This window comes from Pelophylax lessonae (assembly GCF_965119305.1).
Source record: "Pelophylax lessonae genome assembly, chromosome: 10".
NCBI classification, from domain to species: domain Eukaryota; kingdom Metazoa; phylum Chordata; class Amphibia; order Anura; family Ranidae; genus Pelophylax; species Pelophylax lessonae.
The window spans coordinates 201402126-201425890 of record NC_138777.1 but is presented as its reverse complement, the minus strand read 5'-3'; the positions used below and the strand labels follow the sequence as shown (position 1 = coordinate 201425890).

The 23765-nt window shown below is 45.3% G+C and overlaps 1 protein-coding gene across 1 annotated transcript in view; it reads left to right on the top strand.

The window, feature by feature from the left end:
- Positions 1 to 23765, top strand: part of CMTM4 (CKLF like MARVEL transmembrane domain containing 4) — a 96434-nt gene that overhangs the window by 33355 nt on the left and 39314 nt on the right. The window contains exon 2 of the mRNA XM_082269717.1: positions 12365 to 12541. Within this exon, the coding sequence (XP_082125843.1) occupies positions 12365 to 12541 (177 nt within the window). The remainder of the gene's footprint in view (positions 1 to 12364; positions 12542 to 23765) is intronic.

Here is a 23765-nt window from a genome sequence, read left to right as displayed (position 1 = left end):
GCTCGCTAGGGGAGGTTTTTCTTTCTCTGCTTTCCGTTATGGTTTCTTTTCATGGTTTTTTTTTTTTCTTTTTTTAAATATCGAGATAGGCTTGGAGTACATTAGTCAATATATACCTTAAAATGGAGCCCGTGGGGAATGAAGGGGGGAGAGATCGGGAAGGGTAGTTCCTGCCCCTCCTCTCTCAGATTCCCACCCTCCCAAGCTACTTACATTTTTCTATTTAACACGTTTGCGTGTCAGTGTACTATATACAGGCATACCCCGTTTTACGTACACTCACTTTACGTACACTCGCGAGTACGGACACAGCTTGGTCAGCTTGGCATTGCACTACTCCCGATTTTTAACGTTGGCGTCTATGGGAAATATTGGTCAGCTTGACATGGCACTACTCCCAAACCATAAGTGACAGGGATACCAAACTTAGGGAGCATCGAGAGGGGACCCAGGACTACAACATATCCTATTCTGTGGTCGGTCAGCTTGCCTAGGTAATCTACCATGTCAAAGTCCTGGTTCCCCTTAACATGCTCCCCAGGTTTGGTGTCCTTGTCACTTATGGTTTGGGAGCAGTGCCATGTCAAGCTGACCAAGACTTCCTATAGAGCTAGTGTATTTACATGCATTGAGAAGTATAAAAAGGTATTGCTTCACTTTAAGTACATTTTTGTTTTACATACATGCTCTGGTCCCATTGTGTACTTAAAAGTGGGGTATGCCTGTAGTTACTGTTAAGATACAATGACTACAATATCTTTATTGCTTAGGCTTTTAATTTTTTTGTTATAGTTTTATACTGTTATTAATGTACGTTATCTATTGGAAAACAATAAAGGTATTGAGCAATAAAAAAAAAAAAAAAAAAAAAGCATAGTCCTTCCTCCCAACAAAACAATTAAAAGTCAGCAGCTGCAAATTCTGTAGCTGCTGACTTTAAAATATTAGGACACTTACCTGTCCAGGGATCCCGCAATGTCTGCACCCCGGCCAATTTTCAGATCGGCTCTCGGGTGCTGCCACCATTATTCGTGCTAAGGGAAACAGGCAGTGAAGCTGGTTACCTACTGTGCATGCGTGAAGCGCGCTGCGCATTCTTACTAGCCCGGCAGAGGAAAGAGGAGGGGGGCTGAATGTCCGAGGGACCTCCCTGTGGCAGGGTCTCACGGAGATGGGGACGGGTACATGTCTAAAACCGGTACCTGTTCCCTCCCTCCCCCTGAAAGGTGCCAAACTTTTAGGTGGAACGCTGCTTTAATTGGCAACAGGTCAGTAACATGATTAGGTATAAGAAGAGCATCTTGGAGAGTCTGAGCATCTCAAAAGTAAAGATGGGCATAGGTTCACCAATCTGTGAAAAGCTGTGTCTTAAAATTATAGAACAATTTCAGAATGAATTCCTCAACTTAAAATGGAAAAGTACTTTAAATATTTCATCATCCACAGTGCATAGAATCATCAAGATACTCGGAGAATCTGGAGAAATCTCTGTGCGCAAGGCATAAGGTCAAAATGCAATATTGGATGCTGACATTGTCGGCCCTTGGCTGGTACTGCATTAAATACAGGCATGATTCTGTGATGGACATCAATCACTGCATGAACTCAGGAAAACTTCCAGAAATAACTGTCTATGAACACAGTCCACTGTACCATCCAAAAATGCAAGGTAAAGCTTCATCTTGAAACAAAGAAGCCATTACTGAACATGATCCAGAAACGCCATCATCTTCTTTGGACCAAAGCTCATTTAAAATGGTCTGTTGCAAAGTGGAAAACCTTTCTGTGGTCACAGGAATCAAAATTTGTCATTCTTTTTGTTAATCGTGGGTGTCATATCCTCCAGCCTAAAGAGGAAAGACACCTTCTAGGATGTTATCGGCTCTTAGTTCAAAAGCTGGCATCTCTGAGGGTATGGTGGTGCATTAGTGGGCAGCTTGCACATCTGTAAGGGCACCATTGAAGCTGAAAGATATATTCAGGTTGTAAAGCAGCATATACTCCCATCCCGGTGACGTCTTTTTCAGGGGAAGACCTTACATATTTCAACAGGTCAATGTTAAACTGCATACTTCATCCATCGCTTCGTAATCGAAAAGTCCGGGTGCTTACTGTCATGCCTGCAGTCCAAACATTTCACCAATTGAAAATATTTGGTGCATCTTGAAATGAAAAATACAACAAAGAAAACCCAGGAGTGCTGAGTAGTTAAATCCTAAATCAAGCAAGAATGGGAAATATTCCTCTCCCAAAACTCCAGCAACTGGTCTCCTCAGTTCCCAGACATCTACAAAGTGTTGGTAAATGTAGAGGGGATGCTACACCGTTGTAAAAGTGACCCTGTGCCAACTTTTTTGAGACATGTTGCTGCCATCAATTTCAAAATTAACTTATTTTTTTCTTAAAAGGTACATTTTCTCAGTTTAAACATTTGATATGTTTTCTGTTTTCTTATTGTAAAAAAAATATGAGTTTATGAGATTTACAAATCATCACATTCTGTTTCTATGTAGATTTTACACAGCGTCCCAACGTTTTTAAAATGTGGGTTGTATCACAATTTCAGACAAGTTAAACTGAAAATACAATAGCAAAGGTTCATGTTAGTGTGATGACACAACTAAGTGGTCCCAATGATATAAGCAGCTGAAGATGATTTATGCAAATCTTAACTTTTCCTGTAAATCTGTTGACCTTGAAACTCCACAGTTTTCAGACGCTTCTCATTACAGTTAAAGTGATACTTAACACACACTGTTTAATTTACATTGTCCCTTCTATTTCTGTATATGGATAATGACACTGTAATTTATTTTAATAAAAAAAAAAAAAAATCTACGTACCTTTTTCCTAATCGATTTACAGCTGTCACATGACCCAGATCTTCCCCAGCCTGTCTGCAGGGAAACCAGCAGGAGGAGCTTCTAGTCCCTGGCTTCTGGTTACATGTCCAGAATAAAAAAAATACCTTTGGAACATCGAGTAAAAATAATATCAATCAACTGTTTTAAATTTTCATACAAATATGTATTTAAAATTAAATCTTATTTATGGTGACAACATGGTGTTGGCGGATTTCTGCCAGTCACAGGCTATGTCAGACCCCTCCAGCCTGTGTCTTAGACTAAGAGGGAGGTGAAGCCTCCATTATTCTACATGTTATATCCCACCACCCTTGTGTTTAGCTGGTTAGTGGGCATGGAGGGGGGAGGGAGTAGGCTGTCATTTACCACTGTGTATATGCCCACATGTGTGACTATAGTCCCATGGGCTGCTCAAATGTGATAGGGAGGAAATGCTAGGCTTAGACCCATGCTGAAAACTGAGAATGTGCAGAGGTGCCAACACTGCTCTGCAAAATCCCTAGCTGCTTTGGGAGACAGAGAACGGCAAGATCAACTAGGTTTTTTGCAGAATACAGAAAACGAATCTCATAGTGACTGAGTATGAACTGCATGTAATACACCATTTATTGATAGTTTTTTGATGTGGGTTTAGTGACACTGAACCAGAAGGGGACTCGTATGGTGGTAAGGGGTAAGGTCAAGCAAATTTTACCAGTAAATATATTTACATATACAGTAAAGCACAATTAATCGTTAAAAATATCGCCATCTCAATTCAACCCCCCTCATGATCTTAGTCCGGTATTTCCACAATTCATGTAACGGGTGCAGAGCCGTTCTCTGCTCACAGCTGTCCAAAAAAAAAAAAAAAAAGCAGCTGGCAAAGTTTATCACAACATTGTTCAGCACTGAGATAAAAATAAACATTGTATCATTTGGTTCTTTTAGATCAAAGGGATGAACCAAGTCTAAAAATGAGGGCAATTTACCACTTGAAGGCCTTTTTCTGACACTTATTGTTTACAAGTTAAAATCAGTATTTTTTTGCTAAAAAAAAATACTTGGAACCCACAAATATATCTTTTTTTTTTTTTTTTAGCAGAGACCCTAGAGAATAAAATGGCGGTCATTACAATCTTCTTTTTTTTTTTTTTTTTCACACTGTATTTGCGCAGCGGTTTTTAAAATGCAATTCTTTGGGGAAAAAATACACTTCAATGAATTAGAAACACCTGTAAAAACAGTAAAGTTAGCCTAATTTTTTTTCATAGTGTGAAAGATGATACACCAAGAATAGTGATCTTTAGGCTCCACTCACATCTTGGCGTCCCGGATCGCGGGTGTTCCGCAATTTGCGTCACTTTTAATGGCACCTGAAATGTGGTGCGCTTTTGCCGCAAATGTCACCCGAAGAATCGCGATACCACATTGTAATGCTTAAAACACACATTAAAAGTAGAAACAATTGGTGGAACTCTGCTTTAAGGCTCTAGGTAAGCAAAGAAATGTTAAACTCTATGGTGGATGCTTTCAGTAAATTGTTTCTGTACATCATAATGAAGATGAGCAAAACGGCCAGGGTTTCTCAACCAGGGTTCCATGGAACCCTAGGTTCCTCCAGAGGTTGCTAGGGGTTCTGTAAACAATGTCTACCTCTCAGATAAGTTCCCACTGACACCATTGATCTTTTTTAGAGGGTCTGTAAGGGGGTAATTCTTCCCAATGACCACAAGTGTAAGGAGCATTCTTCCCAATGACCACACGTGTAAGGAGCACTCTTCCCAATGACCACACGTGTAAGGAGCACTCTTCCCAATGACCACACGTGTAAGGAGCACTCTTCCCAATGACCACACGTGTAAGGAGCACTCTTCCCAATGACCACACGTGTAAGGAGCATTCTTCCCAATGACCACACGTGTAAGGAGCATTCTTCCCAATGACCACACGTGTAAGGAGCATTCTTCCCAATGACCACACGTGTAAGGAGCATTCTTCCCAATGACCACAAGTGTAAGGAGCATTCTTCCCAATGACCACAAGTGTAAGGAGCATACTTCCCAATGACCACACGTGTAAGGATCATTCTTCCCAATGACCACACGTGTAAGGAGCATTCTTCCCAATGACCACACGTGTAAGAAGCACTCTTCCCAATCACCACATGTGTAAGGAGCACTCTTCCCAATGACCACACGTGTAAGGAGCATTCTTCCCAATGACCACACGTGTAAGGAGCATTCTTCCCAATGACCACACGTGTAAGGATCATTCTTCCCAATGACCACACGTGTAAGGAGCATTCTTCCCAATGACCACACGTGTAAGGATCATTCTTCCCAATGACCACACGTGTAAGGAGCATTCTTCCCAATGACCACACGTGTAAGGAGCATTCTTCCCAATGACCACACGTGTAAGGAGCATTCTTCCCAATGACCACACGTGTAAGGAGCATTCTTCCCAATGACCACACGTGTAAGGAGCATTCTTCCCAATGACCACACGTGTAAGGAGCATTCTTCCCAATGACCACACGTGTAAGGAGCATACTTGCCAATGACCATAAGTGTAAGGAGCATTCTTCCCAATGACCACACGTGTAAGGAGCATTCTTCCCAATGACCACACGTGTAAGGAGCATTCTTCCCAATGACCATAAGTGTAAGGAGCACACTTCCCAATGACCACATGTGTAAGGAGCATACTTCCCAATGACCACATGTGTAAGGAGCACTCTTCCCAATGACCACACGTGTAAGGAGCACTTTTCCCACTGCCCAATCACAGTAATGTATCATGAGTTGTAGATCTAATCATTTTTACCAGGGGTTCCCTGAGACCAGAAAGTTATTTCAAGGGTCCCTTTGTGTTTGAAAAGGTTGGGAAAGGCGGAAATAGGCTGATTTATGTTTAAATAGGGTATTTCTGGCAACCCTGGGCCTGTTGGCTAATTGCAATCTAGTATAGAGTAATGCAAAGTGTCCAAAGGGATATTAGATAATAAGTTTTGTTTTTTTTTTCTTTCATCCCCAAAAAATGGAACTGTCAAAAGACTTTTTAGTAAATTAAGACCGCAAGAATGAGGGAAAAGTAGGGAAAAAGTCTGAGGTTCGCAAGGCTTGCTTGATTTTATCTGGCTGTAGTAAGAAGCTGCGACTTTTGAAAAGTGCTCATATGCTTTGTGCTTTGTAATCTTTGTTATACTTCCTCTGGGAGGAGAATAATTTGCCTGAAACTCACTAGGGCATAAATGTGTAACGTGAAACAAAAAGACCAAGCTTGGTCAGATGCTGGTTCCTTGACGTCTGTCGCCTCATATTTTATACCGCCATCAGCCCTCTATGCAAAAAGATGTCTGTGCGTACGCGTGACATTATTTTACACTAAGAGAATTTCCAATCTGGTAGAAGTTCGTAAGCGGTGAGGGGGAAGGCTGCCTTCCCCGGGCTCTGATTAATTTTCCTGACACTCAGAAGGGGAAATATTAACTTGTCACTTCCGTCATCTGGGAGCTTTAATTCTTTGTGATGGCAGCTCCTCAGGAAAGCAGATCTTAAAGTTAAATCATATATTATTTACAAGAAGTAGCTGACGGACTCCTTTTTTTTTTTTTTTTTTAATTCCTCTTCTGCAGCTTATAAACACGTGTTACTTTTTACATTGATTTCAAGGGGATTTCTATTTTCAGCAAAAAAATGGGAACTTTGGTTTGTGAAGGTCAAAGAGGGTCATATGGAAAGTGGTGGAAGGCCATCTTCTGGTACCCTTGTCTAACAGTTGTTTTTGAGCTGTGTGGCAGCAGCACCAAATTGCCTAGAGAACTTGGACTCCATCTTTAGGTTCTAGTTGATTTAAACAGACATCACCTTACCTCATTCGTTCAAAACTTTGAGTGTCTCGGTGGGGGGGAAGGCACCCCCAACCCCCATATACTCCCCTTACTTGCAGCTCCTTCCTCCTCTGTTGGCAGTGAAGATACTTTGCGTTGTTGAAGTGCATGTGACCTACTCCACTGCCAAAGTGCCCAGGCTTAGCCGCCAATCGCTCAGCTCCAGCATTGTCACATTGACCGGGGTCATCAACGGAACCAATCTCTGTGTCAGTTGCAGAGGAGCAAAAAGTTCCAAGGAGCCACTAGTAAGGTGAGTATACAAGGGGGTGAGGAGGTTTTCTTTCCAGAAATTGTTACCTTGCCCTGCAATGAGAAGGGGGTAACATCTCTTTACCACTTACCATCTGGAAGATTTAACCCCCTTCATGACCAGGCTTTTTTTTTTAAATACGGCACTGCGTTACTTTAACTGACAATTGCGTGGTCATGCAATGCTGTACACAAATTTAATTTTTCATTTACCTCCTGCCATAAAAACATATCCAATAAAAAAAATTTAATAAATTTAAGCCAGTATGTATTCTGCTATAAAGAGGTGTACTGTATATTGATTGGTTTGCGCAAACCTTATAGTGTCTACAAACTATGGTGTGTATATATGCTGGAAGTTTTTTTTTTTTTTTTATATATATACTAGTAATGGCGGCGATCAGCGACTTATATCGGGACTGCGATATTGTGGCGGACAATCTGACACTTTTAACACTTTGAGGGAACCAATGGCACTAATACAGTGATCCGTGCTAAAATAATGCACTGTCACTATATTAATGACACTGGCTGGGAAGGGGTTAAATATCTAGGGTGATCAAAAGGTTAAATGTGTGCCTAACCAGTGTTTTAGTGTACTATATGTGCTGCTTTTACTAAGGGAAGTGATGGGTTTTATTCCCTGCTTTGCAGGGAAACAAAATCCAGCACATCTCCACCGACAGAATTGTTTACATATGCAGAGCTCCGTCCAGCCTCTCTCCTCGCCGATCAGTTGGTGCCAGCTAACATCCATTGGCTGGCAACCGCTGATCGGCTTCTGCTGTGACTAATAACAGCAGAATTGGCGTGCGCACGCATGCCCTACCTGGAACTGCGGGATCGCGCGCGTGCATGCGTGTGTGTGCGTGCGTGCGCGCGTGTGTGTGTGTGTGTGTGTGTGTGTGTGTGTGTATGTGTGTGTGTGTATATATATATATATATATATATATATATATATATATATATATATATATATATATATATATATATATAGTGCACAGAACAGCTACCCTGGTATTTTCTTACAGGGCGGGCGGTTCTCTTTCACATAAAAGTGGTCCCAGTGGCAGATTTCCTGCGGAATCACTTTTATGGAGGTGGGAGAGGTGCCCCACCCGCCGCTTCCTGGTCGTTCTCTCTGCTTACCGGAGCCGTCGGTAGGGGGAAAAACGATCCGGTCCATCCATGTCCCAGGCAGGAAGTAGAGTGAGGGCAAGATGGCCTTCACTTGACTCTGTCCTTGGGGGACCGAAGCGACATCATACCTCGCTTCCTGCCAACGGCTTTAAAGGGCCCATTTTTTTTCATGCTAAAAAAAAATTGCTATTTCTCGTTCGTTCATTGACGGACACAGCTCCTGATATTCTTAACCATTGGGTTATACTGCCCCCCTACAGGAGTAGGACACTAGGCAGAAAGTCTGGCTACGCCTATGGGCAGTCCCAGGGTATAGGTAAGGACCTAGTTCCTTGCTGGGATCTCTGTTCCTGGCAACATTTTTTATTTTTGATAGATTTTCTTCTCCTGGTTTTTCCTGTGAGATCTACAGTCAACTCCTGGACTGGGCGACGGGTTAGATAATCTAGATGCAGTGGTCACCCCAGTCTGACCAGCGAGCTCGTGCAGACCTCAGCTCGCTCTAGGTCAGCTGTGAGGTCGCAAACAACCGGGTCTCGGCCCGAGTCTCAGTGTTCCTCCTGCCGACAGCCCCCCGATTTCGATGGTGAGGGGTTCTGTCTGGAGGAGTGCCCGTCTGGTTCCTGGTATGGTGAGTAGCTGTCCCCCCCCCTCTCCCTCTGGATCATTTTTGGATGGACGCAGGCCCCTCAATGGGACGGTTGGACCCCCGGGTTCCCCTCCTTCCTGTTGGGCACCCCCCTCACCTGTCCCCCCATCTTACCCCCTTCTCCACTAATACTAGGGCTGTATGGGTGGTCTGGTACACCTTCCGGGCTGGGGGCAGAGCGCTATGCTGGGGATGGGGGCTGGGGTGGTACGCCGCCGGCGATCGGCTGTGGGGGGTTCTAGCTGGTGGGGGCTTCTGCCAGGGCCCCCCGTCCTGTCTGTGCCTGTCCTGAGGCCTAGGGATTCCTCCTGCGATGCAGGGTGGCCATGTTTTTGTAGTACAGTGGCCATTTTGCGGTGGTTTGCCATAGACAACAGAGGCTGCCATGACAGTGGAGCCCTGTGGGCAGCGATTTTGGCAGTGGGAGCCCCTCCTCATCCCCAGGTGCTGACTCCTGGATCTTCTCCTTTCTGGATTGCCGTAGGTGCAGTGCAGATTCTCCTGGTGGCTGTGGTGCCTGGTTTCTGCGGGGTGATGAGTTTGGTGGGGTCCTCTTCCTCTCTGCTGAGGATTGATTGGGGCTCTGTGACTGGCAACCAGGTGTGCTGCCAGAGCAGTTGGGGTGTCCCTTAGTAGTGTTTTACACTTTTTTGTGAGGTCCCCCTGGTGACTCATGAAATCTTTTAGAGCACTTCTCCCCACCTGATCCCATCTCTGAGGCTGTAGGGCCCTCCGGTTCCCATTCATCCTTCGATGCACTGACGGTGGTCCTGGAGTCCTTTGTGTCCTGGGTGGAGTTGGCTTTTGGGCGACAGGCTGACAGGAAAAAAGCGCCCCCTGCCTCATCTGTCCCCTCAGATCCTGAATCTGATTCGGCCGCTGCGAACGTGGGTCATCCTGCATGGGTCTGCGACCACACGGCCTAGATCCTCAGATAGTAAGGAGGATTCTTCCACTACTCCAACCGCGTACGAAAAGGCGCCCGGGGACGCACTAATGGTATCTGTGCGTGAGACCTTAAAGATGGAGGATGCAGCTGCAAATGAGGCGTAGGTCCCCTTTGCACTCACAAGCCATCCAGAGCAGCAAAGGTGTTACTTTTCCACTCCTTTTTTGACAGAATTCTCACTACAGAGTGGGGATGACCAAAGCGTCCCCTTGGTGTCCCTAAGCGCTTTTCTAGGTGATACCCCTATAAGGAGTCCCTTCTTAAGAAGTAGACTGTTCCACTGGTAGTGGACCTTCCGGTTTCCAGATTAAACAAGGCAACCGTGATTTTGGTTGAATAGTCCCCGGCCTTTAAGGACCCGGCTGACAAGAAGGCGGAGGCTTTGGCCTACAATATGTACACCCTGGCTGGTTGGGCAATGAGGCCAATATTCACCATTGCCCTGGTGTCACAGACTCTGGCCGAGTTGGCTAAGCTTTTATGCCGTGACCTGGAGGGAAAAATGCTCCCCCCTGCCTTTGCTGAGCTGTCCGACTAGCTGGTCCAGAGGCTGCAGTTTATCTGTGATACCTCTTTGGATACGGCTCCCCTAGTGGCTTGGCTCTCTGTTGCCACAGTGGTCCTTTTGGCATGTTTTTTGGCTCAAATGCTGGTCTGCAGACCAGACTTCTAAAAAGGCCTTGACTGATCCTCCCATTTAAGGAGATCGCCTGTTTGGTGCTACCCTGGATGTTCTCATTAAAGGTCTCACACAGGCTACTAAGGACAAGGTCCCTTATTGTAGACATGGGCCCTCCTTCTCGGTTCATAAGTTTTCTTTTTTTTTTTTCGTCCCTCAACTGACAAGGGATCGAAGCCCTTCAGAGGGCCTCCTTTGGAGGATACAAGTGAACTTGGTCTGGCAAGTCAAGACCGGGCTTCTCTAGACCCGAGAACAAGGCCCCTTCAGCTTGAAGGTGTGCTCTCACCTATATCTGGGGTGGGGAATGTCTTTGTTGTTTGCCGGACCCGTGGACTTCCCGATACAAGACAAGTGGGTCCACAAAGTCATACGGTCCAGCTACAAGATCGAGTTTCGCTCTTCCCCCCTGGAACCCGCTTACAAGCTCTCTTTGGGTGCGGTGCAAGACCTTTTAATTGAAGGGGTGATTGTCCCGGTTCCGACTTCAGAAAGTTTTCAGGGGTTTTACTCAAACCTGTTTACAGTCCCCAGAAAGGAGGGCAAGGTGCCTCCAATCCTGGACCTTAAGGTGCTGAACTGCTTGTGCAGAACTTAACTGATTTATCATATTTTATTTAAAAAAAATGTATTTAAAAAAAAAAAAAATTGCGTTTGTAGGACCTCTGTACAAATACGGTGTGACATAAAGTATTGCAACAATCTCCATTTTATTCTCTAGGGTCTCTGCTAAAAACAATATAAAATATTTTTGGGGTTCTAAGTAATTTTCTAGTAGCAAAAAATACTGATTTTAACTTGTAAACAACAAGTGTCAGAAATAGGCCTGGTCCTTAAGTGGTTAAATCACCGGGCAATTGGAAGCCAATGGAGGCATTGGCAGAGGCAGGGGGTGGCAGACACTGAGTGGTTGGTAATGTAGATGAGACTGCCAGAAGCATTCATGATGAAGAGAGTTGCAATAGTCCAGGCGAGAGATACAGCAACAAGGGAATGAATGAGTAGTTTGGTTTCATTAGTTGAATAGGTTAAAAATGTTGCTTACCACCTCCTAACAAGGCCAGTTGTATGGCTGCCATGTTGGCCCAGTGCCTTGGATACCATTCATGACTTTGACTTGATTTGCAGATTAGAAATTCAAAGTGAACTACTGGTACCACGACAACTTGTGCTTGTTTTTCAACATTTACCAATTAAATAAAAATGTCCCAAAAAAATAAAAATCAGAGTGAAAGTGGTATTAACCCAAAGCCGATATCCCCACCTCCGTGTTTGCAGGTGACTCCTTTTGGATGACTAGGTGCTAAGACACAACCTGTGCATGCGCACTCTTGTCTGGTACCTGGCCTGAGCTGTGTGTGTCCATAGCTTTAAAGACAAACTCTAAGCAAATATATATATATATATATATATATATATATATATATATATGCAAATATATATTTAAAAAAAATCTGTTATATGATTACATATTGATTAACGGATCAAACCTATTTATATACAGCCGTCTTCATTTTAACCTCTTGTAGTTCTTTGAGGGGCAGCACTCTATTGCACAATGTTGTTAGTTTTATACTGTGAACATGCTTGATTACCAATTACCACTTCTCTTCTATTGCCTGGGCTCTTGGACCAAGATGTGTTGCATAAGAGCAGTGTGGCCTGCAGAGAGATCCAGGACTGTTCTGTCTGGCAGTCGTGTATGGATCGCATGATTGGCTTAACAGCATTAGAAATGAGAGTTACTTATACATTTTTCAACTGTGCATAAAGCTGCACAGCTAAAGTTCAGCTTTAGGACTTTTAACACAACAGAAAAACCGGTCATCAGTTTTATACAGACATAAAATAGGAAGGGTTATGCCCTCTCATAATTCATATTTTCATTTTGCAAAGTTGCTCCCTTTTTATGTTTGTGTTTCTGTGTAACTGATTGTGATGTTTTTTGTGTTGACAGCTCCTGGCACTGCTGGCATTTATCTCCATCGAGACGATAATGGAATGCGCGCCATGTGAAGCATTGTATTTCTTTGAGTTTGTCAGCTGCAGTGCGTTCGTGGTGACCGGCGTTTTACTGCTCATGTTCAGCCTGACTCTCCATGAGCGCGTCCCACACATCAACTGGATTCTCACGGTGAGTCTCCTGCTGTCTGCGCAGTTTACTCATTTTCCTTGCACCTGATTGGGTATTCTTTACAAAGTGAAACGTCCCCACATTCACTAAGCTCTGGGGGGAAATGAGTGGAACAGCAAAGTAAACGGTCTGTTTGCTTTTAGTAAATCCACCCCATTGTTCATTTTTAAAATGGCACTCAGGACTCAAGTGGGTAAATTATATAAATCTGCTGTCTTCCAAACAAATTAATCACCCAAGCGCTCACTCCAATGGGAATAGTAGGCGTGCTGCTCTCCTCAGGCAGGGAACTCCAATCAGAAGTGCAAAGGAAAGAAAAAAGGAGGCGCAAACACCTAGTGCATTTATTTTTCTCCCACTGTTTACTTTCACTTTTGTGTGTGTTTTCACGGATTGTAGGGTGTGAGTCCTCAGGCTTACCCTGAAGTCTAGGGGGAGGATGTGTGGCCCTCAGGTTCCTTCCTCCCTTGCCTCTGGGTGGTCTCTCTGCGGGAGAGCCCCTCGACCTAGTATTCGGGGTCGGCTTCGGCTGGCCTGAAGAACGGGGTCTGCCAGGTCTTCTGGCTAGGCAGACCATGTAAACCCTTTGTCCCTATCGGGAGCCTTGAGCCCCGGGGGATCAGGGTTGAAGTCCTACCCCTTCGGGGGGTGGACTAAAGCACACCCTTAAGTGCACTTCTTAGTGTGTGTTCACACGTCATTGTAGGTTTTTGCACCACCGCGGACAAAAAAGAAAATTACCCTTGGACACCTTTAAAACTTTTTATTAAAATGCCAAAAACATACTCACAGACATGAAGAGCAAAAATTGCATTGAATGAGTCCACCACATGTGGAGGTGTTCATCCCTGTAATTTTGGTCCTGTAAGAGCGATCCAATTACAGTGATGAACACCTCCCAATGTGGTGGACTCATTCAATGCGATTTTTGCTCTTCAGGTCTCCAAGTAAGTTTTTGGCATTTTAATAAAAAGTTTTAAAGGTGTCCAAGGGTAATACACTAGGTCGGCCGTCACTAAATGGCGGCCCGCGGTCCATTGGCGGCCCGCACGATGCTTTCACCCGGACCGCGAGGCCACCTCCTGTATTAAATCAAAGGTTTGCTGGGACCGCGGGTGTCCCAGCAACCAGTGACGTACTGTGTGTGCGCTGCGGCTCCCGGCCGGTGTCCTGTCGGGCCGCGAGTAGGGGCGTGACGTCACGCACGCGCCCCGCCCCCCGCTCCTGACTGCGGCTCCCATTCAGCCAGGCAGCGAGTTGGGGCGTGACATTATGTGCGTGCCCCGCCCCCCTGCTCGCGGCTTCTGGCTCGGCTCCTGGCTCCAGGTATGTGGAGCACAAGGGGAGAATGCAATGTGGTCATAGCTGCACTTAAAGCGGATGGGAGGTTTTTAAAGTCTGCAGATTGATGGGCATATTTTGTAGTGCTCATTAGAGTGCCCCATAAAAAAAAAAAGGGGCCCATCAGAGTGCCGTCCCTAAACATAAAATGTGCCCATCAGCATGCCCCTTATTTTATGTTAAGGGGCACTCTAATGGGCATATTTAATGTTAAGGGGCACTCTAATGGGCATATTTTATGTTAAGGGGCACTCTAATGGGCATATTTTATGTTAAGCGCAACGCTGATTTACACGTATTGTTTTGCCCATCAGAGTGCCCCCTAACATAAAATGTGCCCTTCAGAGTGCCTCCTAACATAAAATGTGCCCATCAGAGTGCCCCCTAACATAAAATATGCCCATCAGCGTGCCCCTTATTTTATGTTAAGGGTCACGCTGATGGGCCTATTTTATGCTAGGGGACACTCTGATGGGCATATTTTATGTCAGGGGGCACGCTGATGGGCATATTTTATGCTAAGGGGCACTCTGATGGGCATATTTTATGCTAAGGGGCACTCTGATGGGCATATTTTATGCTAAGGGGCACGCTGAGGAGCATATTTTATGTTAAGGGGCACACTGATGAGCAAATTTTATGCTAAGGGCATATTTTATGTTAGGGGGCACTCTGATGGGCACATTTTATGTTAGGGGGCACTCTGATGGGCATATTTTATGTTAGGGGGCACTCAGGCATATTTTATGTTAAGAGCAACGCTGATGGACACGTTTTGTTTTGCCAATCTTTCTGAGTCATAGCAAAGACTTCAGATTCGGACCTCGGCCCAAAGAAAATTTTAGCAACCGGACCTCCTTGAATTTTAATTCATTACCCCTGCACTAGGTGTTTGCGCCTCCTTTTTTCTTTCCTATGCAACTCTGCTGTCTTACCTGTGTTCTGGACATTTTATAAATAGGCAACTCCTATCCTCATATTGATTAGTGGTTCCAAATTGGAAGTGCTGCGTCTGTCGATGAACTTCAGAGAAAAGGATTTTATGGTAAGTCAAAAATCCAGTTTTCTCTATCGTTCCTTGACAGACGCAGCTGCATAATCTTCTTAACCAGCTTAAGTTAGGTTTCTTATAAAGGGGTCTGGACCTAAGTAGGTTTCAAAAAGCTTAGTAAGAATATCAAAAAATTCTGACCAGAAGGCCTGTACGACTGGGCATTCCTGCCAGATATGTAGGTGGATACCTACTTGGGTGCAACAACGAAAGCAATGAGGGGAGTAGTGTGGTAGGAATTTTGAGATCCTGGCGGGGACCAGATACCACCTGGTGAGAACCTTATCGTTTGTTTCCAGAGCCACGATGTTCTGGGAGGAGGACTTAGTGGCATTCCAAATGTGGGTCCAATCTTTGGGGGTCTAAGGAGATTCTGAGGTCTCTTTCCTACTTAGCAACATACAGGGTTAAGGAAGTGCTAATGGGTTCTGGCAATTGGGGGTGTAGGTCAGAAATTGAGGCCCCGCCCATGTGGGTCTTTGTCACAAACATGTTAGAAGAAGGACATCCGGGATGTGGAAGGATCAGATGGAGTTAGAGGTGTCAGAAAATGTTTTATCTGGAGGTAGCAGAAGAGTTCAGAGGAGGGGATGACGTGAGATTCGCTTAGAGAAGCGAATGAGACAATTAATGCCAGCTGAGACCCATGCCGAAAGAGGCGGGGTTTTTCTTTATGTTTAACTGATGATCCTGCCAGTAACACACTTTCTGTCCTGTAATGACCATCTTCACTCACTGCACTGTATCTATGGATGACCATATTCACTCACTGCACTGTATCTATGGAGGAGCAGTATTGTCATCCTAGGACAGGAAGAGTCAGGACTGTAGAACACTTCCCGCTTTCATCTTCTCTGTAGCATACCACGTTTCCCCAAAAATAAGCCCGGGTCTTATATTCATTTTAGGTACAAAAAATGCATTAGGACTTATTTTCGGGGGATGTCTTATTTGTCATCTGTCTTCTCTCCCCCTCTCACTTCCTGTCAGCAAAGGAGTCAACATCCCTGTAATCTCCAAAATAAACTCTGGTAAAGTCCTTGTAAGTCATTTAATCTGCTCTGTAAATGGATTATTTCTTGTCCAATGTGTGTCTTTATGTAATGTTAGAGAAAATACCTTATTTACAGCGTTGCTGGGAGCTCGCATGACCCGCCTGAGCTCTTCTTTCCCGCTCTGAGCACTGCAGAGGAAGATGCCGGGATCCCCGCTGACGTCAGCTCTGCTCCGAACACTAGAATGATATAAAAATTGCTGCGCTGCACACCATAAATAAAATCTTATTAAATAATTGCATAAGCAGCTACACAAAACGATTCTGAAACAATCTAGGTTAATATGTAATAGGGGATGTAACGCTAATCAGAAGAGCGAGCAAATAATAGTCCATATAAAATAATATGTATCCACGTGACAGTATGAAGCCACACCAACAGTCCTGGAAAAGCAAGGGGTGCAATAGATCGGCCACCAAAGAAGGTCTCCAAAATACCCTTACCGGATCAATAGACCAAAAGGTCATAAACAGCAGATGGTAAATATCAGTAAAGCATCAATCTGAAGCATCATTTCTCTATCGCTCATTGACAGACGTAGTCCTCGGTGATACAGCACCTTCGGGTTATGTTGCCTCCACAGGAGCAGGACTAGACGGGAAATAAAAATGCTCTGGCCACACCCCAGGGGCAGTCCCCGAGGGTATATCCTCTCTCTCTCCGCCACAGCAAATCAGTTTTTTTCTGTCTAGTCAGAAGTAAGGACCTAGATACCTTGCTGGGATCTTCGGTCCTGGCAAGATTTTTTTCTTAAAAAGATTTTTTAGACAGCTTTTTCTCCAGTGTTCCTGTGAGATCTTCAAGCAAGAAAGCTGAACTGGGCGACGAGCTGGATGTTGAGATCCGGTGGTCACCCCAGTTCAGCCTACGAGCGCGTGCAGGCCATAGCTCCGCGCTGGGTCGGCCGCGACATAGTCCCACTGGGGGACTGACCCCGCGAGTTAAACGTCTCGCTGAAACGCCAAGGACCATGAGTCACTGCGTCCGTATTGGTCGACAGCCCTCCCGCCCCGGTGGAGAGGGGTACTGTCAGGAGTTGGTGCCCGCCTGGTTCCGGTATGGCGAGTAGTATGTTCCCCCTTTTCCCCTGACGGGTCTTGTGGTGAACACGGGCCCCTCTCTGTATGGTAAGATAGAGTCCCCCTCTATCCTATAACATGGCACAGATCCCCCTACTTTGAGTGTGATTTTATGTGCAAAAAGCCAGGAGGCTTGGTTTGGGAGCTAACAATCTAATTGTATACATGTTAAAAAGATTGTAATCAGTGGCAGTCTGGGAATCTTACTTTGATAATAATAAAGTACCTACCAGTCAGAAGCCACGGACATGTAGACTGCCTTCCTAGTCAAATCTCCAGCTATAGCAGGCCTTCCGAACGGCCATGCGGTCTGCCAGGGCCGATACCGCCAACCACGCCAAATCCCCATGCAGAGAAGGTGTTGTGTGCTCTGCAGCACACCGCTATTCGGTACAGGCCGCCGCCATTTTTTTTGCTGGATCGCACGAGCCGCCATTTTGGCGTAGCCTCGTGTCTCCAGCATGGGGGCGGCCATGTTTGAGGTGATCCAAACACCTCGTGGAGCTAGGGGAGGCGCCGGAAGGCGTGCAGAGGGGCGGAGCCGCCTCCTTTCTTCCTGGGCAGCCAGCCAAAAGACTTCCTGTTTGTGAAGACAGCGCTGTAACCTGTTGCAGTTAAACTCTGAGCATCAAGTGGTGAGCCTGGGGGTCTATCTCTCTCTCTCTCGATCGATAGGGATCCCTAGCAGGTAACACTAAGGGGCTTTTGTGGCGTTGGGGGTCTGAAAAAAAAAAAAAAAAAAAGTTTTTTATTTAATTGAATTGTATTATCCGGGAAGTTACTGGAATAATCATGGACCCTGCCACACAAATTCCCCCACCTGTTTCCCTCGAGGGGGCCACGGGACCCGCCGGTGCACAGAGTATGGATGCATTTACAGCAGTTTTGGAGTCTTTGGTGGCTCGGGTGGAGGCAGCCTGTCAGGGACGGGGGTCAAGGAAGCGACCCCCGCCTACCCCTATATTATCTGACACCTCTGACTCAGATTCAGAGATGGTCACTGCAGCTGCAGGTCCCTCTGCAAGGGCTGTTATCCCAGGTAAAGCCCCCTCAGACAGTGAGGAGGACGTTCCTTCTCCCGCTATAATTCAGGAAGAAGCATTGGTGGACGCACTAGTTGTGGCAGTGCGGGAAACCTTAAGACTTGAGGTTTTACCGGCAGAGGCAACTGAAACAGAGATTCCCTTTGGTACTAACAAGCCCATCAAAACGGTGAAGGTTTTTCCTGTACCCAAGTGTTTTGGTAATAAAATTAAAGGAGAATGGGAGCATTCTAAGCGTACCTTTACGATTTCCAAGCGTATTGCTAGACGCTATCCATTTGAGGAATCCTTCATTAAGAAATGGACGGTACCACCAGTAGTGGATCCACCTATTTCCAGGCTGAATAAAGCCACGGTTATCCCAGTGGAGGACACTTCGTCCTTTAAGGATCTGGTGGATCGGAAGATGGAAGCAGAGTCCCGCACTATCTTCTCTCTGATAGGGTCAGCATTTAGACCAGTAATTGTTATTGGTCTAGTTTCCCAGACACTTACGGAATGGGCGAGATTGGTACGCCAAGACCTTAGGGGAAAAGATATTCCCCAGGAAACATCTGATTTGATGGAACAGATTATACAAGGGCTACAGTTTATCTGTGACGCAGCCTTGGACACTACTCCCCTATTAGGGCATGCATCTATGTCAGCGGTAATCCTCAGACGTGTGCTGTGGTTAAAATGCTGGTCAGCTGACCTAGGTTCCAAAAAGACCTTGACGAATCTCCCCTTTCAGGGGAATCGTCTATTTGGGGCCACCCTAGATGAAATTATTAAGGATGCCACTGGGGGCAAGAGCACTTTTTTGCCACAGGCTGCTAAAGCTAAGGGACCTCGCAACAAGCGAGGACCTTTCTTTACCGCCCATAAAGGGTACGTACGCCCGGCTGGAACAAGCGGGAAAGGCAAGACTCCTCCAGGAGGGTTCAAGAAAGGCTGGTCGGACAAACAGAGGACCGACTCAGCCAAACCCGAAGCAAAGGATTACACAGCCTGAAGGTGCGCCCCCACCCGGGTTGAGGGTGGGGGGACGTTTTCACCGGTATTCAGGATATTAGATCGAGCATCGACTACCACTACCGGTGCGATTCTTCCCTTCCAACATTTAAGTACTACAGGGAGCGGTAGTCACCGTTCCCTGAATAGATCTTTTCCGTTACCTTTTCCTAAGATTAGTCTCTATTCTCCACAGGAATCGGATCTGGTTGACCAGACAGACCAAGAAGCCTCTAGCCGGGTGACTTCGGTCCCTGAGGTTCAACCAGAAAAGATCACCCTTCCTGATAGGAATCAGGTATCTGATAAATGTGTGGGAACAGGAAACGACCAGACTTTCTCGGATGGTCGGGGCCAGATAGCTCTAGGGACGCCTGGTTCAGATCCAGTCAGCGCCAGTGGTCCTAGAAATTCTAGACTGGCCTCGTCAAGCCGGCCTGGCCGACTTGGACATGCTAGTCGCAGACGTTCCGTGGGAACTTCGTCTCAGGGAATTTCTGTGGTCTCAAGGACCAATTTACCATTGTGCTTTACAGTCGCTGGTTTTAATGGCCTGGCCATTGAGACCCAAGTACTGAAGGACAGAGGGTTGTCAGCTTCAGTCATTCCTACCCTTATTAAAGCAAGGAAAGTGACTTCCAGCAAGGTCTATTATCACACATGGAAGACTTATATTGCGTGGTGCGAATCTTTAGGATTTCCTCCACGTACCTATTCGGTGACTCGAATATTGGCTTTTTTGCGAAAAGGGGTTGAGCAGAAACTAGCCTTGAGCACCATCAAAGGTCAAGTTTCAGCATTAGCAATCTTCTTTCAGAAACCTTTAGCTACCAAGTCCTTGGTGCGGAATTTCATCCAGGGGGTGCGGCACCTGGCTCCACCAGTCCGCGCGCCCTTACCGCCCTGGGATCTTAATTTAGTTTTGTCGGTTCTACAGAAACCTCCCTTTGAAAACATCAGGGAGATTCCCTTGCTTACTTTATCCCAGAAGGTGGCCTTCTTGGTGGCTATCACTTCTGCTCGCAGGGTGTCAGAACTGGCTGCTTTATCATGCCAGTCCCCATACCTAGTGATTCATAGGGATAAGGTAGTACTTCATCCTAAGCCATCCTTTCTTCCTAAGGTGGTTTCAGATTTTCATCTGAATGAAGATATTGTACTACCTTCCTTGTGTCCTCAGCCCAATCATCATCGGGAACATGCGTTGCATTCCTTGGATGTGGTTCGGGCAATCAGGGTATACCTGAAAGCTACGGAATCATTCTGTAAGACGGATTCACTTTTTGTGATCACGGATGGCCCCAGAAAGGGGTTGCCTGCATCTGCCGCGACCATTGCCAAATGGATTAGACAAACGGTGGTACAGGCTTATTCTATTAAGGGTCAGAGTCCTCCGTTCCCTGTTAGGGCGCACTCCACTCGAGCGCTCAGTACTTCCTGGGCCTTTCGCCATCAGGCGTCAGTGTTCCAGGTATGTAAGGCGGCCACCTGGTCGTCGGTACATACCTTTACAAAATTCTATAAAATTGATGTGATGGCGGTTTTGCAGGCCGCAATTTGAGGAGACCGGTGGTCTACCTCGAGGGTTTTTTTCTGTTTGAAAAATTTATTTTTGTTGAGTCTCATCATTAAGGATGAGCATTGTAAACTTCTAGTTGGCACCGGTTGGGCCTTCTAGATTGGGATTTGATTTCCATTTTCCCACCCCTCATTTGTGATACTGCTCTGGGACTTCCCGAAGGTGCTGTATCACCGAGGACTACGTCTGTCAATGAGCGATAGAGAAAAATGGATTTTTGTAAAATCTTACCGTAAAATCCTTTTCTCTTAGCTCATTGACAGACGTAGTCCCCGCCCCTCTGTTTTTGAGTTGGGTTGGGTTAAATTCTCTAAGCACTGCTTTTGTGACATAACTGATTTGCTGTGGCGGAGAGAGAGAGGATATACCCTCGGGGACTGCCCCTGGGGTGTGGCCAGAGCATTTTTATTTCCTGTCTAGTCCTGCTCCTGTGGAGGCAACATAACCCGAAGGTGCTGTATCACCGAGGACTACGTCTGTCAATGAGCTAAGAGAAAAGGATTTTACGGTAAGATTTTACAAAAATCCATTTTTCCTTCACTTCCTGCATTCCATCTCAAGTCACTGGTCTGCCTTAGTGATTCAGTCACTATGAGATTCGTTTTCTGTATTCTGTTGATCCTGCCAGTGAAATCCACCTAGTAGAGCGTCCTATGATGATGTAACAACAATGCTGCGCTGCTTCTGAATTCAGAGCTCAGTTGCCACCCTCATGTAGGCTACAAAGCTTGCACTCCACTCCACACACTTAGCCGACCTGGTATGATATAAATCCAGCAAATGCACAGCAGGTGTATCTGCTAATGTCTGTATCTGCAGGCATTACTTCAGTACAACCACTTGAAGCAATATCGGCAGGTTTGTGACCGATATTTCAAAAAAAGTGAATATTGGCCCCATCGATAATCGGTTGATCCCTAGTTTATATACACCTTAAGGCACCTTTCACACTTAGGCGACTTGTCATGCGATTTGGGACTGCAAAATCGCATGACAAGTCGTTCTCCATTATTTCCAATGATTCCCATTCATATCTGTGTGACTTGAAGTCGCACCGACTTCAAAGTAGTCCCTGCACTACTTTGGCACAACTTTGATGCGTTTTGAGGAAAAGACAATTCAAGCCCAGTCAAACTCACGTCAAAATCGCTGCAACAAAGTCGCAGCAAAATCGCTGTAAAATTGTGCGACTTTGAAGTCGCACAAGTGTGAAAGGGGCCTAAAGTGCACCGGTGTCCAGGAAATTATTCACAAATAAAGGAAAGCCCTGAAAAGTGCAGTATTGCAGCTTTTTTCCCTTCCTTTTTTATTCTAGTACTACTATCTGTAGTAGTCATGCTCTGAATGTAACAAAGACAAGAAGCTGCTTAGTATATTGCTGGACTGCCCCCTAGAATGGCTCTCAGCCACTTGCAATGACGTCTGCAGTTTGTCCGCTCTCCTCCCCACCTGTCAGTGCTCCTTTCACTAGGTCAACAGGAGAAGGCAGGTCCTTGGAAGTCTGATTAGGGCTGCTGAGTGTGCCTGTCACAAGAGCAGGTAAACAAGACCACAGCGGTGTTCCTGCTAGAAGATCCAATGCAAATGTCACCTCTGTCAGCATCAGTATTGTTGCTGTGCTCTGCAAAGCTAAATCAACATGCTTTGTATGCTAAAAGGCACCAATTATTCATGATAAAAATGTTATTTTAATACATGAATGATCTATGCTGGAAAAAGATGGACAGCAGCACTGATAAACTGCTACACTCCTCTTTTCAGGGATACTCTAAGGAGTCCTTTTATGAAGTAAAGTAATGGTCATTGTTTCCTTATCATTGGCCATGGCCCAGTTTAAATAAAAAATAAAAAAAGGTAACACACATTTCACAAATGTGCATTACATTCCCCTTGCCTTGGGACCCTAGTCACAGAGCCTGACGAAGTCAAATGATAGCTTTAACCAAAGAAAAAAGTTCTCTAAGTGTCTTTTACACCAAAAGGTGATTAATTCATATATAAATAAATGATATGCAAGAATTATACAATATTCCATATGATGTGCAAAATCGCATTAAAAAGTTGATGAAAGATATACAAGTACTAAAATTATCAATTCATATTCAGCATCCAATCCCAGAGGATGCCTTGTTTGGGCAAACGTGGTGGGTGGAGTTTACTTTGTGACGTCACCACGCACTGGCGCGCTCAAATACATCGCGGCTGTGCTGGAGTGTTTTTTACTGCTTGATATATATTTTCACTTGTAAGTGTTCCTTTTGAAAAAAATAAATTTTTGATACAATACAGCACTATGAGATTTCTTCCTTTGCTTTCAATATATTCTTGTGCTGGAGCATGATGGTAGAATAATGGCCAAGTGTACGGCTGAGATACTGCTGGTGGAACCAGCTGAGGGGGTGGCAAAGCTTCCCATGGTGAGAGCGTCGGCTCTCCGAGGTGGAATACACAAAGTGATCTAGATCTCCTTATTGTGAGATCATATCTGTTTGCTAGAGCTGCACGATTATTTGTTTAAAAAAATCACGATCTCGATTCAACCCCCCTTACGATCTTAACCCGCATTATAATAAATAGAAACATGGTATCATTTGGTTCTTTTAGATCAAAGGAATGAACTTCTGCAAATTAGATCAGTTTAACCACTTAAAAAGACTTAGGGACCTTTCACACGGGCGCTCCGTATGTCCGCAAATCATCCTATTTTTTTGCGGATGATTTGCGGACATAATGTAAGTCTATGGCATTGCGGATGTCAGCGGAATACCATCCGCTGACATCCGATTTTCTTCCTGTCAGTTCTGTTCTGTTTTTTGGAACTGAACAAAACCCTATTTTTGTTCCGTTCAAAAAACGGAAAGGAAGGAAAATCGGATGTCAGCGGTGTCATCCGCTGACATCCGCAAACCTCCATAGACTTACATTATGTCCGCATATCATCCGCAAACGGATGGGATGATATGCGGGCCTACGGAGCGGATGACAGAAATGTCATCCGCACCGTGGAAAAAAAAAAAAAGGACCGCAGCGGAGCTCTCACACGGAGCGGCCGTGTGAAAGAGCCCTAAGGGTCCTTTCAAACA